We start from the raw sequence: 15,703 nt of genomic DNA, 5'->3' as shown, positions 1-15,703 counted from the left end.
CACCCAGGCTGGAGTGCAATGGCAGGATCTCTGCTCACTGCAACCTCCACCTCCTGGGTTCAAGCAATTCTCCTGCCTCAGCCTCCCAGGTAGCTGGGATTACAGGCATCCACCACCATGCCCAGCTAATTTTTGTATTTTTAGTAGAGACAGGGTTTCACCGTGTTGGCCAGGATGGTTTCAATCTCCTGACCTCAGGTGATCCACCCACCTTGGCCTCCCAGTGTGCTGGGATTACAGGTGTGAGCCACCGTGCCTGGCCGGACACCGATTTTTAAAGGAAAGAACAATGAAATTTGCCCTTTGAATCCACGGCAGGAAACCTCCTGGGGGAGGAGCCATGAGAACCCAGCAACAAGGGGCAGTGAAAAGCCCCTACGTGGAGGCGGGAGCCCTGGCCAGGTCCTTGCTATGAGGCTCCTGGACTCCTCGAGCCTCAGTTTCCTTCTCTGTCAAACAAGACCCTCATCCCTGCCTCAGGAGGTTGCCATAGTGGCCAAACACAAATGAAATGGTCCCACGCCGCACAAGACAGGCGGGCTGGGAGAGGCAGGGGACCTGGGTTGCCTGCTGGCAGGGAGGGCGGCCAAACAGGGCACATGGAACAGTCAGGGCATGCTCGGAATCCCTGGGGGGCTCTGGCAGAGGTGGGAGACTGACTGTGCCCAGGCCACTTGGACAGGAGGCGGCAGGGAGATAGGCCAGAACTCAGAAATACCAGCCCCAAAGGCCACGCTCCTGCCCAGCCTTCCTTGAGCTTGATCAGACGCTCCTTCTGGCCCTAAGAGGTCCTCTAGAGACGCTGTCTCTGACCTGTCACTCCAGCACCACCAGCAGTGCACACTGGGGAGATCTGTGAAGCGTTTTCACATTCTTCACTGGAACGGAAACCTCTTACGGGCCCCTCTAAGGTTTCACCCTGGCAAAATCAGTGTTCTTCAGGGTGGCCCATTTTAAAGCAGAGGGACTGAGGCCTGGGTGGGTAAAGGAAGTGACCAAAAGCACCCCATGATAGGAAAGGGACCCAGGGTCCTCAATTGCCCTGGGACTTGGTGCTCACCACTTTCACCCAGCTGCAGACCAGGCAGGCCTACCCCATCGGACACCCCCACCCTGCCCCAAGAACTCCTGCCAAGCCAGCAGCAGGCTCCTAGGAAGCCTTCAAGCCGGCCCTAAGTCCCACCCGGCAGCGCCGAGGACACCGTACTTCTCCTCGTAGGCCATGACAAGGCGGGGGTCCAAGATGTGCTCTTCTGGCTCCCACGTGCTGTACCTGGGAAGAGGAATGAACGGTCAGAGTCGGGGCTAGGCACGGTGGCTCACGCCTGTAATCCAAGCACTTTGGGAGGCCAAGGCAGGCAGATCACCTGAGGTTGGGAGATTGAGACCAGCCTGGCCAACAAGGCAAAACCCTGTCTCTACTAAAAATACAAAAATTAGCTGGGCGTGGTGGTGGCGCCTGTAATCCCAGCTACTCAGGAGGCTGAGACAGGAGAACTGCATAAACCCAAGGGGCAGAGGTTGCAGTGAGCTGAGATCACGCCACTGCACTCAACCTGGGCAGCAGAATGAGACTTTGTCTCAAAAAAATAAAAATTAATTTTTTTTAATTTTAAAAAAGCTTTAAAAAAGAAACTAACTTTTTTAATAGATGAAAGCTTATAGAATATAAAGCAAATATTTTGTACGACTGTACATGTTTGTGTTTTAAGGTAAGTGTTACTACAGAAAGAGATAAAAAGTTAAGTTTATAAAGTAAAAAAGTTACCATAAGCTCAGGTTAATTTATTTTTTATTTTATTTTTTTTGAGACAAGGTCTTGCTCTTGTCACCTAGGCTGGAGTGCAGTGGTACAATCTCGGCTCACTGCAACCTCCGCCTCCCGGGTTCAAGAGATTCTCCTGCCTTGGCCCCCCTGAGTAGCTGGGATTACAGGCACACTCCACCACGCCTGGCTGATTTTTGCATTTTTAGTAGAGACGGGTTTCACTATGTTGGCCAGGCTAGGCCTGAACTCTCAACCTCAGGTGATCCACCCACCTGGGCTTCCCAAAGTGCTGGGATTACAGGCGTGAGCCACCGTGCCCAGCCTAAATTAATTTATTATTAAAGAAAAACATTTCTGGGCTGGGCTCGGTGGCTCACGCCTGTAATCCCAGCACTTTGGGAGGCCGAGGTAGGTGGATCACAAGGTCAAGAGATCGAGACCATCCAAGAGATGGTGAAACCCCGTTTCTACCAAAAATACAAAAATTAGCTGGGCGTGGTAGCGTACGCCTGTAGTCTCAACTATTCGGGAGGCTGAGGCAGGAGAATTGCTTGAACCCGGGAGGTGGAGGTTGCAGTGAGCAGAGATCGAGATCGCGCCACTGCACTCCAGCCTGGCACCTGGTGACAGAGTAAGACTCTGTCTCTAAAAAAAAAAAAAAAAAAAAAAACAAAGAAAATAAAAAAATTTCTGTATCAGTGTAGCATAAATGTACAATGTTTACAACAGCCTAGGTCTTCATATTTCACTCACTGACAGTGAGTGGCATGTATCTGGGTAACAGAGCAACTTCCAGCCTTGCAAACTCCGTTCCTGGGAAGTGCTCTAGAAGGTGACCCAAGTTTTTTCTTTTACGCTGCGTTCTTCCTGTACCTTTTCTATGTTTGGATGCATTCAGTACAGTCATATGCTGTGCAGGCTTGTAGCCTAGGCACCGCAGGCTCTACCACACAGCCTAGGTGTGGAGCGGGTTGTGCCATTTAGGCGTGGGTAAGGTCACTCTATGACATTCACACAATGAAATCACCTAACAATGCATTTCTCAAAACGTATATCCCTGTCATTAAGCTACTCATGACTGTGTATAAAATATACGCAGACAAAAGCAAAGCGATGCTCTGTAGTCCTGCCCAGAGGCTCTGCTAGGTAAGATGGAAGGCAATGGGTGTCAGCAAGGGGTTAAAAGGCAGAAGGAGCCTGGGAGAGCCCCTGCTCTGATGCCTCCCAGGACCTAGAGCTGAGGCCTCTACCTCACGTCATCCTGGGAACTACCTAACGCTAGCTCAGTACCGAAAAGCTGCATAAGGACAGGATGCTCGCCTCCTTGCTTCCTCTAACACTCTGGCATACCCACTTAAGTGTCAGGACTCTGTGGGCTCACAGTGAAGCCCTGAGCCGGGATCGCCCCTTGCCATGTGCCCCCTGCCAGCCGGCCCTCCCTCCCTGTGGGTGTCCCCATCAGTCTAGTCAACTCCTAGTGGACCCTTAAGAGCCAGGTCTTTGTAGCCTTCCCTGACATCCCTCCCATGCTGTCCCACTGCCAGCGGGACTTGCCTGCCCCTCCTCCGATCTCCTTACAGCCACGCCAAGCCCTGGCCATAATCACGGTTGGACCACGAGATACCCTGGCCGGCAGAGCCCTGCAAAGTGGCCCGCTCAGGCCCTCCCGGGGCTCTGGGAAGGGCTGGGGAGCCCCTACAGAAATGCTGAAAGCGAAACTACAACAGAAGCCACCAGAGGCTGGCAGCCACTCTAACCTTTCCTCCCCCCCGGAAAAGGCTGAATCTCCTCAGCTCCAACTGGTAGGAAGGGGAATTCTGTGCTCCTCCTGATAGCGGGTTTCAGCCTCTCTACAGCATACGCACCGCCCTGCCCATGGCTTGCTGAGGTCCCCGCGGTGTGGATCCTGGCAGGTCCCTACCCTTTTCTGAACTTGTTTTCTCATCTCAAGAATAACGACCACACAGTAACAGCAGGTGCGGCGGGGACCGCGCCCATCCTCAAAAGGTGCTAGTGAGGTAGGTGCTTAGTTCTTACCCCCATTTTACAGATGGAGAAACTGAGACAAGGAGGTTGGCCAGCCAGCCAGGGTCATTGAGCCAGTCAGTGGCCACTCTCTGCCTTCAGGCTCCTCCTAGGCCACCACGTCTGGGACCCCCGGTTGTGCCGCCTCCGGGTGCCCCGGAAGGCTCGGCTGGAGGAAGGGGTGGTAGCCAGCTCAGGCAGCGGGGTCTGAGGTAACACGGTCCATCGCACTTGGCAGCTGGGTGCAGCCCCAAGTTGGGGGCGAGAGCAGCGGCAGCACCAGCGTGTTAACCGCTTGGACCCAGCCGGTAAAGGGGACGCCGCGCCGCGCCCTCCGCAGTGCAGGAGCCCGGAGGCGCCGCGGGGAACACGCTTCCGAAGAGCCAGGTGCCAGCAGCCCAGGAGCGTGCCACCAGCGTGGGCACGGCGGATCGAAGGGATTAGACCCTACGATCACCGGAGACCTTTGGGTGATCTGGAGGAGAGCGGGCTCTCGTACGTCCCAGGACACCCTTCCCACACCAGGGGAGAGAGGGTGGAAAGGAGCCAGGGCTCTGGGGACACGCACGTTGCCTGGGGTGAGCAGACGGCGGTGTGGACACGGGGGGACCGCGGGGACTGCATTGGGCTAGCGGCGCCGGTGAGAACCGAGCGCACAGCGGGAGGGGGCGCAGCGCCCAGGGCCCGCCCCCGCAGCCCGCGGCCGCGCGCACGCACGGGGCGGGGCGCATGCCAGGATTACCGGCAAACCATGGGGGCGGGGGCGGGGACAGGGACGGAGCGCGCCGGCTCCGAGATAAACACGGCCACGTGACCGCCCCACCCCGCCCCACGCCCGGTAAACAAGCCCCGGCGGTCTCGCCGGAGCCCAGCCGCGCCGGGCTTGCTACGCTAGAGTGAGGGCGTGAGTGGGAAGGGGCGCAGCGGGTGCAGGACCCCCGACCCCAGCCGGCCTTTCCCGGGGGGCGCGGGGGAGCGGGGCTTAGGGGGCGCTGCTGAGCTGTGACGCAGGCGGCCTTGGGGGCAGATGGAAGCACCCCGAAACCCTACAGAGCCAGGCCAACCCCCAAGCTCCAGTCCCCACTCCAGCTGAAAGCTGCCCCTTATGAGAAACACCATGGGCTCCGGTTCACACTGCAGGGTGCAGCGTCGTTCAAGTGACTCCACTGCTCTGGGGCCTCATTCTAAAGTAGGCCCACCAGTAATCCTAGCCGTTTAGGGATGTGGTGAAGATTAGATGTATTAAGCCATGTAAAACATTTCCATCAGCGTGGTACACAGTGAAGGCAAATAAGCCTGAGTGAAATCAATGAAAAACCCAGGCGGCGGAAAAGTCTCGGCCCCTAACTCCAGGCTCCTCAGTCTCGGTAGAGACAGCCCTAGCTCCCATTCTGCCCTGGCAGGGTATTAATAAATCTTATCTTGTGTCAGGCAGTCTTCAGCAGGGCCCCATGAGGTTAGGGCCTCTTTCATAGGTGGGGAAATTGAGGCACAGAGAGGCTGAGGGCTTTGCCCTGGGTCACTCAGCTGTAAATCACAACTAGAGTTCAGAGGCGGAAAGCCTCAGCACTTCCCACTGAACTGGCCAAAAGGCCAGTAGACAAGAGTCCTGGTCACCTCTAGTGGAGCTTGCTGTGCATCAGAGGGGTAGGCCCCCAAGCCCTGGGGCCAGGCAGCCCTTAGTTGACATCATCCCAGCTCCATGACCCTGGGCAAGGCCTCTTCTCTGTTGTAGGCTCTGTCTCTCCATCTGTAAAATGGGTTGCTATGATTGGTTCAATGAGCCAACGCCTGATTTACAATAGGGGCTTATTCTCTGACAGCCTGGCCATGGCTGTGACCACTGATATCATTCCTAAAACTCCACAGAGCCAGTTCTTCCAAAAAGATGGAGAACCGTTCACAAGTTGGGAAGAAAGGAAGACATTCTGGAAGGGGGAGCAGCAGGATCCTAGACAGGCTGAAATCATATCCGGAGGCCTCAGGCACAGCCGGCACCTGTACCTGACCATGTAACATTCCCTGCCTCGTGCACCAGCCCCTCCCTGTGCCATTTGCTGTGCTTTCCAGAAGCAAGAGAGCCCCTCTGCCACGCTGAGGAGACAAAACAGGCAAGGCATGTAGTGGCTTAGCCTGGGCCTTGCACAGAGCATCCACTTTTTTGGGGGGTTTGGGGAGGTATGGAGTCTTGCTGTGTCCTTCAGGCTGTAGTGCAGTGGTGCAATCTTGGCTCACTGCAACCTCCGCCTGCCAGGTTCAAGTGACTCTCCTGCCTCAGCCACCAGAGTAGCTGCAATTACCGGGCATGTGCCACCATGCCTGGCTAATTTTTTATACTTTTGGTAGAGATGGGGTTTTTGCCATGTTGGCCAGGCTGGTCTTGAACTCCTGACCTCACGTGATCCACCTGCTTCAGCCTCCCAAAGTGCTGGGATTACAGGCTGGAGCCACCATGCCTGTCCCACAGTGTCCACTTAAATCATGGTTCCTGTTACTGAGAGGAATATGTCTCCCCACCCAGAGGGCAGCTGCTGAGCAGGAGAATGACTCCCCCCACCCAGGCTGGCACTGCCCAGTCAAGGCTCCCAGGCCTGGAGGATACAGCCTGCCTACTCCCCACCTCCCCACCCTCCTCAGCTTTTTCTCCAAGCAAGGCCCCCTGAGGAGGGGAAGACAGAGCTGGCTCCCCTGCTTCTCCCCAGCATGACCTTCTGTTTCCACCTCCCAAGTGAGGTGGGGATGATTAGCAGCTGTATTTGCCTCACACCCAGACTGTGGTGATGCTGTGCAAGGCATGAAGTGGGCACCATAGGGCATGGGGTTGGCAGTTATATTCTTGTAAGGACCACCCGTCTCTGGGCCTCAGTTTCCCCATCTGAAAAATGAGAGGACTGGCCTAAATGATTTCTAAGGATATTTTGAGCTCCTAAGAAGAATGGAATCCCCTAGGTCCCTTTCCTGACTGGGAAAAACAAAAAGAACTATGTTATCTATCTAACTTAGTCTTAAAACCAAATGTTTACTAAAGCGCTTGTACTGAGCTGAGCACGCATTTGCTAACTTACATCCACCATCTCACCCTCACAGAAGCCTGCAAAAGAGACTTCGCTATCCCAATCTGAAGATGAGCAAGCGGAGACCCAGCCATGGTGGGCCCCTGCCCTAGGGCTCATGGCTGTCAGGTGGGCAGCCAGACCTAAAACCCAGGATCAAAGTGGAGGGGGGTGACAAGGCAGTCAAGAGGGCCCATCTGGTGGCCTCAGCATGTTAAGAAACAAATGGGACCCTGGGCCAGGGGTACCGTGCAACAGAAGCATCGAGGGCCTTTGCTCTGAGAGCCTGGTTCCTTCCCTCCTGATGAGCTGCAGTGGGCAGATGGATTCTCATCCAGGATCAATGAAAGTGGGGGAAGGAACTTTTCATTCATAAGGGCCTCTGCTTACAGAAGAAAATCTTCCAAAGAGTGGAGTCTCCAGAGGAGGAAAAATAGCCAACAGCATCCTGAAGGCTGACAACTGGTGACCATGGCTGTGATGCCTCACCTTCCCAGTGCAGAGTGAGAGGCAGGGCTGTGCGTGCCCAGGGAGGTGGTGTTCCTGCTGCCCACTCTGGGCATCATTGCTCCCTTTGCTGCCTCCTTCACCCAGGCAGGAAGCCCACCTTTAAGCAGCCCTGGGGGCGGGGGGTCTTCCTTCGGCCCTCAGAATATTTGGGAAGGGAGAACAGGAGTGGGGGTTGGCTTGAGGGGTGGAGTGTATTCTCTGCCTGCCAAACCTCATCATCAGGATACCCACAGGTCACCCAGAACATGTGTCCAGGCCTTTTATCCCACAGGGCCACCAGGCCTGTGAGACGAGTACAGGGCCTGGGTTTCTTAACCCATTTTGCAGAGAGGGAGCTGAGGCACTGCGGGCTGTCTTCCTCTCTTCTGTGTCTCCCCACCATCACCGCAGAATGGCCACAGGACTCCACACCAGGTCAGCCCCCACCAGCACTGCAGAGAGTCCCTGTCCCTGGCAGCAGAGGCCCTGGGCAGAGGGGGTTCCCAGGAGTCAGCTTCCAGGAGGTGGGGCCGGGGGTGGGGCACCCACAGACCAATGGGGAGGCTCCATGACTAGCTCATTCCCTCCCCTCCCAACAATGCCCTGCTAGAAGGCATTGGTGGGTTCCTGGTAGGGCCTCAGCAGGGGAGGTGGAGCAGCTGGGAGGTCTTAGATGCAGCTCCCTGCTCCCCAGCTCTGAGACTGGGAAGGCACAGAGGAGGCACCTGAAAAGGAGAAGGCCTAGTTCAAGTCCCAGCTCTGCCTCCACTTGCTGTGTGACCTAAGGCAAGCTGCTTACCCTCTCTGAGCCTGTTTCCTCACCTTGAGAGAGCTTGATCACATCTGCCTTACAAAGCTGTATGGGAGCCTGCTCCGTAGACTGGAAAGTGCTGTCCTGGGGCGAGGGGGATTCAGGCTCTGCCCTTGGCCACAGAGCACTGAGGACTCACGCAGCACTGTACTTAAAGTGGCTGGGGGCCCCTCCTCCTGTCCCGCAGCCCTCTCCAGTAGCCTAGATGCTGGGCCTTCACCTCCCAGTTGCCAAGAAAAGCCAGAGGGAGGGCAAGAGGGAGAGGACACGCTCCAGCCAGCAGAGGCGCTCAACACTGTGCAAGGCAGCGCGAGGGCAGACATTGGAGACCCACCTTGACCCTCCTGTGGTCCAAGGGGAAACTGAGGCCCAGAGAAGATGATGAGTAAATCAAGGTCAGCTGTTCAGTTACAAGAGCAGCTGAAGCTAATAGCTAGGCAGGGGAGGGGGCAAAAGGCAGGTGGAGGAATGCATGGGTAGACAGACAGACAGACAGATACACACGAAGGAGCTTACTTTGGGGGCCATCCTTTCCACTTCACCAGATACTCGACTTTACCCTGAGAAGAGAGAAAAGCAGACACAGTGAGTCTGAGAGTTGTCCCTACAGCCACTCGGAAGGACAGTTAAGGCCCAAAGGATCCCAGCTCCAAATCCCCTCTGCAGACAGATGTCCCCCAACATGCAAACACAATCCAGGGACCATCCACCAGATCCTCGCCAACCCATATCACCATGGCTGCTGCATGATCACCCCACACTGCCCTCCCTACGACAGCACAGGAATGCATCTGGCCCCAAACACCTCTGAGACTCCCAAGGCCAAGCCCAGAGCTCATGTCACCTGTGGGGAACTGGGACTGCAGGGAGGTGTGTGTGCGTGGCCAAAGCCCCACAGTGTCTGGAGCCCCAGTGCACAGGTCGGAACGCTTACTTTCTTTTTTAGATTGGAAGAGTCTCCAATCCGAGAACGTTCCTCTCTGGGATGTTCCCCATGCTCCTACCCCATCTGCTGAGTCTCCTCTCAGTCTTTGAGAGGCTGCCTCTGGCTCAGAGGCAATGGGCCAGTGACTTGAGGACCTTTAACTCAAAAGACCCTGGCAAGACCCCGTAGAAGACTGGCAAACTCTCCACCTTCAGAAGGGATGGTCAGCCCTTCAGTTATTAGAAAGTACAGCCATTTGAAACTTTACAGTTATGGTGGCTCATGCCTGTCACCCCAACACTTTGGGAGGCTGAGGCTAGAAGATCGCTTGAGCCCAGGAAGGAGTTTGAGACCAGCCTGGGCAACATGGTGACCCCCACCTCTGAAAAAAGGAAATTAGTCGGGCATGGTGGCATTTGTCTGTGGTCCCACCTACACAAAAGGATCGTCCGAGGCAAGAGGATTGTTTGACCCAGGGAAGTTGAGGCTGCGGTAAGCCATGTTCATGCCGCTGTACTCCAGCCTGCATGATAGAGGCCTTGATGCCAGAAAAAAAAAAGTGGACAGTCCAACCCCATTCTGTGACAACCTGCTTTCTGCCAGCTAAAACTGACTCTCTCTTTCTCAGACTGAGAGCTGTTCAGGCTTCATGTTAGCTTCTTGAGCCGGACAGACTCCATCTTAGCATCTTCATTTTAGTTATTTTCCCACCATTAAGTATGTAACTGTAGTACGTAGCTGGGGCAGGCTGACACTGGGCACCTCCAGGAATGCATTTGCTGATAAGAGGCCGTGTTAAGTGGTACCAGCAGAGCCTGGGAATGCAGGTGCTGTCGAGTGCCCAGAGCCCCCATTATCTATGTTGTATGACTTTCATGACAGCTTTACCCCTTGCACCTGGCACTGTTTTATTTCTCAAGTACTAGTTTATCTTTTTTTTTTTGAATCACATAAAATATTAATTTATTAATAAATCTAAAAAGTAGATTGCCAAACAACATATAGTAACATAGTATAATCCCCAAATTGGTAAGAAATAGAAAATGTATTACGCATAGGAAATACATTGGGAGGATGAGATATATCAAAATATATAAAAATCTCTGCATGTTCAGATTGTAGTTATTAATTTGTTTCTTAAAAATGTGTTCATGTTTTCTAAACTCACAGGTTGGAATTAGGAAAATCTGAGATATAACCTATGCTCCATTTCTTATGGCTATGGAAGTCTGAGCAAGTTATTCAACCCCTGGTGACTCAATTTCTTCACCTTTAAATTGGAATAACAATAATAGTATTAACCTCATTGGACTCTTTTAGAGATTAAACAAAAAAATACACTAGTTTATCTTTTAACTTTTTGCTTACTCTGTTTCTGTGAAAAATTTGCTTCAGCTAGGTTCCTTCTCCCTTTTAAAATTAGGGTATAAAAGACCACCCAATTTTTTCTTAGGGGCCGAGAGAATTTTGGGCATTAGCCGCCTCTCGGTCGCTGGCATAATAAAGGACTCATAATTCAATCTCAAAGTGTGGTGCATTCCTTAACTCGCTCAGGTACAACAATTCAGTGAGTGAAGCCCCTCCATGCCAGAACTTTAAGACCAAGATATGATACCTCCTCAGAGGCTTTCCCTGGCAACCCTCTCCCATGCTGTCTCCACAAGCATCTTGCAGTTCTATTTCTGCAGAGCACACAGCTCCATCTGAAGGCATCTGTCTGTATCTCCTCATTCACTGTGTGCCGCCTCTGCAGAATGCCAGCTCCCAGAGGGAAGGGATGGATCACTGGGGCTTGCTTAGACTGGTGCCTGGTACATGATAGATCCTCAATAAATATTTTGAATAACTGGCCGAAGAAATGGCAGTCTCGATCTCTTGTGCTACCCTGTGAGCCCCATCATAGAGGGGGTCAGTGCTGTACCTGCTTCGGGCTACACAGCATGAAAAGCACTGAGCTTTGTGGAATAAATTAATTCTCTTTTAAGTCGAGGAAACCCCAGGAAAAAGGAAGAGAAGGAGGAACAGCTGCCTCAATCAGAAGAGTAGAACCCCAAGCAGAGCTGGAGGAAGAAACGATGCTCCTGACCACCTTGACCTTCACCCTTGGCCCAAGATGCCAGGACTGAGATTTCCCTATGGAGAAAGAAGATGGGCTGGCAATCAGCCCAGCTGAGCTCCTGCTCTACCTCTCTGACTCGCTGAGTGACCTTCAGCAGGTCACTTCTGCCTGAGCCTCAGTTTTTGTCTCTGTTAAATGGGAGGAGGTAACCCCCTAGGGCCCCTCCCAGTCCTCCTGGAGCCTCCCAAAGGGCTGCAGGGAGAAGGAGACAAAGGAAGGACAGTAGTGAGTACCAGAAGAGGAACTTCTCCCCAAGCCTAACCTCCAGCCTTGGGCGCGCCCCCTTGCCAAACAAGTGCACAGGAGGTGTAGACACCAGGCCGGGACAACGTCCAGCCCCACGTGTGGGGTTCTGAAACCAGCAGATCAGACGCCTCCTTAAATTGCAGAGTGTATGTTTTGAAGGAGAAGGCAGATGGGATAAGCAGCCTAGGGGATGCCCCCGCGCAGGGGGCGGGCTTCTGAGCCCTGGCCCGGACTAGGAGTTGAGGTGGGGTTGGGGCGGGGAAGAGGGATGTGCTCAGGTGGGGGTAGAGGCGACGGAATCAGAAAAGGCCAAAGTCCAGCAGGAAAACTTCTGAGGCCGGAGGAGACTCTTCCAAAGCTCCACTTACAACTCGAAAGGACTTGGTGCCAAGCGTCCAGAGTCCCGAGTTCAAGAGTCAGCTCTGACGCTAACGAGCTAGGCAAGTCCTTTCAACTTGGGCCTCAGTCTCCCCATATTTACAATAAAAGGGGAGCAGGGCGGGATGGTGCTCAGGATCCCTATGTCGATCCTAATCTCCAGCTCAGGCGGGCTCGGCCACCCCTAGCATCCTGGAGAGACAACTTTTATTCTACTCGCCCTACACGGTGGCAGGGAAACTGAGGCACGGACTAGGGAGACGGGCCCAGCAGCGCTGGGCTGCAGGCGCCCCCGCGCCCCGCTTTCCCCCTCAGCCCCAGCGTGGAGGGAGCGGTGCTGGGGACGGGAGGGACCCCACCGGGGTCCTGGGAGCCGCCCCCGGGCAGCCTCACCTTCCGCACACGCTTCTTCCGGATGCTCTCCACGGCGAACACCTGCTCGCCGATTGCTGACAGCTCCATGCGGGGCGGCAGGGGAGCGGGCCCGGGGCCGGGCCGGGGGCGGAGCTGCGGGGCCGCGGCTGCGGCGCGCGATGCTGGGGCTGGCGGGGTCCCCGTCACCCTCGCCCGGGCGCGCACGCGCGCGCGCACGCGCGCACACCCCCTCGCGCTCCCTCACGCCGCCGACGTTCCATTTTTGAACCTGCGCAACGTTTTCAGCGGCGCCAGCGAGCGAGCGCGCGCAAGGAGGGGGCGGGGCAGGAGCGCGCGGGCCGGCTGCTGGGCTCTGCTCGCGCCCTGCGGGTCAGCCCCGCCCCCGAATCTGGGCCCTCCTCCGTCGTAGCCCCGCCCCGGGGTCCGCCCCCGGGGTTGCTATTGGACGGCGCTCCGCGTGCGCCGGAAAGCGGGACTTATTTGTTACCGGCGCCGGCTGGGGCGGGGCGGAGGCTCGCGCGTCGCCTCTCGCTGTGGTGCTCGGGCAGGATATGATCCTTAATTCCTCCGCGGGCGCCTCACACCCTGCCGGTGACTGCGAGGGGCTGAAACGGCTGGGCTTTGTGGGGCCGACGACAAAGTCGAGGCTCAAAGGAGGGAGGCCATTTGCCCACCTCCCGCAGCGGAGTAGACGGGGCCGGGGCCCTTGAGTTGCCTGAGGGCTGGGACCCAGAAGGCTTCCCACCGTGTCCGGACGTCGCAGGGCCGAGGTCTCCCTAATCCCGCTTTCGCCGCGGCGCAGTTTGGCCGGCGTCTCCACATCCGTCCGCCCACCCCTTCATCCTCCCCTACGTCCGTCCACCCGACCCTCGAAGGTCGGTGCCGAGTCGCGCGGGTCAGAAGCGGGCGCTGCGGCCTCGAGGACTCCCGGGCCGGGCCCTGGTTCGCGGCGGAAGCGGCCGCGGTGAGCTGAGGTTCCCCGGGGACAGATTTTGCCGCCGCGCTTCCCCTGCCTCCCCCAGGCCCGCACGCGCTGGGCGCCTGGTGCGTAGTAGGGGCTCAGCCATTTGTGGCACCAGGCCCGAGACGAACTCTTGATTCCCCACCCCTTCCTTTTTGGCTAACGCGCCTCCATTCCTCGCGGGGAGCCGGGAGTCGTCCCTGCTCCTTCCTGCACTGCCCGCTCCTGGCCCTCCGGCCTCCCCTCAGGGACTCGGGTCGGCCGGCTCTCGCCGCCCGGGGGGCCGTCGTTTCTCTCGACCACAGCAGAGACCTCGCGGAGCTGCCGTCCCTCCGATCTCGGCCACACAGTGCGCGGCTAAAATGCAGATCCGACGGGGTCACCCTGTGCTTAAAAACTCTCCTCCCTGTTCCCCTCAGAATAAAATCCAACACCTCTTTCTGGCACACAGAAAAAGAGAATAATAGATTCACACCTGACTTTATATCAAGAAGAACGGAAGCCGGAGAGAAAATAAGCATCATCTTAGAATTATATATTCAATGAAAATGTCTTTAAAGGATTATGTATCCGGTATGAAGCACATGTATCCAGAACGTAGGTGAAATCATGGCACTTACAAATACAAAAACTTAACAGTCTGCCACTGGCCGACTCTCCGAGGGAGGTTCCAAAGCGCGAACTTCAGGCAGGAGAAAGATGATCCCAGACGGAGCTCTCATGCAACAAGGAATAAAGAAAAATGAAGAACATTGATAGTGTGAAACAGTAACAATGTGTTCTGGATGGAAACATTTGAAATACACAGCAGTGATGGTATATACTTGGGTGAGTGGAGTTAAAGTGTTTTAAGATCCTTATATTCTTCAGGAGGAAGGTAAAGATAACATATCAAATACACTGACAAATTGAAGAATCCAGGCTGTCATTACCGGGATGAAGACTGTAGGAGTGGAAATGCAGTGTATATTTATCCAAATTATTGGAGGAGGAAAAAGAATGATCAAACCAACCCAAGCAACCCTAAAGCAGGCAAGAATGGAGAGAAAAATAAATACAAGATGAGGCGGGGTTGGCACAAATAGACGATAGCTATTAATTCAAATATTCTGCGATTCAGTAAATGCAAGTGGACTAAATATTGCAGTTTAAATACAAAGATTATCAGAATGCATACATTGCTACATGCAATTTACAAGAGAAATCCAAAAGAGACACTTGCAAAACGTGAAGGTAGTGAAGGTCAAAAGTAAACACATGGGGAAAAAATACCATGCAAATGCTAACGAAAAGAAGGCTCGTGCTGTTATTTTAATAACGAGGGGAAAAACATCACTAGAAATAAATAAGGTCATTTCATAATGAAAACTGTCCAATTCACCAGAAAAATAGAACAATTTCACATTTGTATGCAAATACCATAGTCTTAAAATATAAGAAACATGAAGAAGAAAGCTATATGGAGAGATAGACAATTCCACAATTATAGTGGGAGATTTTAACACATCCCTCTGTAGTTGGTAGGAGAAGACAAATATTCAATAACATATAGGAGATTAAAACATAATAATAACTAATGGACTTTTATAGCACAATGTATCTACAATGGTAAAATTCTTCCCTTTTCAAGACATACAGGATACCTACAAAAACATTTAATTTCAATAAATTTCAAAAGCTTGAAATAACAGTACATTCTCTGACCACAACACTTATAAGCTAGAGACGAATAATAAAAAGTTTACTTCAAAGCCCCATATGTTTGGAAAGTAAGAAGCACTTTTTTTTTTTCTTTTTCTTGTTTTGATATGGAGTTTCGCTCTTTCACCCAGGCTGGAGTGAAGTGGCATGATCTCGGCTCACTATAACCTTTGCCCCCCGGGTTCAAGCAATTCTGCCTCAGCCTCCCTAGTAGCTGGGATTATAGGCACCCCCCCACCCGGCTAATTTTTGTCTTTTTAGTAGAGACAGGATTTCACCATGTTGGCCAGGTTGGTCTCCAACTCCTGACTTCAGGTGATCCACCCACCACAGCCTCCCAAAATGCTGGGATTACAGGCATGAGCCACTGAAGAAATATGTTTTTATGTTAACTAATGGTTCAAAAAAAGAAATTGTAATAGAAATTATAAATATATATGTGTGTGTGTGTGTGTGTGTGTATATATATATATATATATATGTGTGTGTATTTTTTTTTTTCTTTTTGAGATAGAGTAGTTTTGCTCTTGTTGCCCAGGCTGCAATGCAGTGGCACGATCTCGGCTCAGTGCAGTCTCCATCTCCCGGGTTCAAGTGATTCTCCTGCCTCAGCCTCCCAAGTAGCTGGGATTACAGGCATGTGCCACCACACCCAGCTAACTTTTTGTATTTTTAGTAGAGACGGGGTTTCTCCACGTTGGTGAGGCTGGTCTTGAACTCCCAACTTCAGGTGATCCACCCACCTCAGCATCCCAAAGTTCTGGGATTACAGGTGTGAGCCACTACGCCCAACTTATAAAATATTTTTAATTGCTCTTCCACTGCCGCCCATGGGAATGGAAATCTGTTCCA

At 53.6% G+C, this 15,703-nt stretch overlaps 1 protein-coding gene across 6 annotated transcripts in view; it reads right to left on the bottom strand.

Moving 5' to 3' along the window:
* Window positions 1-12,502, bottom strand: part of CBX7 (chromobox 7) — a 21,850-nt gene extending 9,348 nt beyond the window's left edge. For 3 of the 6 annotated variants that reach the window (XM_017544586.2, XM_037744379.1, XM_037744381.1), the window contains exons 1-3: window positions 12,208-12,502; window positions 8,663-8,706; window positions 1,208-1,273 (exon numbers count right to left, since the gene is read on the bottom strand). In XM_017544586.2, the coding sequence (XP_017400075.1) occupies window positions 1,208-1,273; window positions 8,663-8,706; window positions 12,208-12,276 (179 nt within the window). In that variant the 5' untranslated portion in view covers window positions 12,277-12,502. Of the gene's footprint in view, window positions 1-1,183; window positions 1,274-8,662; window positions 8,707-12,207 lie in introns of all 6 variants that reach the window. The other 3 variants (XM_017544585.2, XM_017544584.2, XM_017544590.2) reach the window with 3 other exon arrangements.
* Between the last annotated feature and the right edge of the window lie 3,201 nt (window positions 12,503-15,703).

The sequence above is a fragment of the Cebus imitator genome, unplaced genomic scaffold (assembly GCF_001604975.1).
Source record: "Cebus imitator isolate Cc_AM_T3 unplaced genomic scaffold, Cebus_imitator-1.0 Scaffold170, whole genome shotgun sequence".
NCBI lineage: Eukaryota > Metazoa > Chordata > Mammalia > Primates > Cebidae > Cebus > Cebus imitator.
This window is presented reverse-complemented; position numbering and strand designations above follow the sequence as displayed.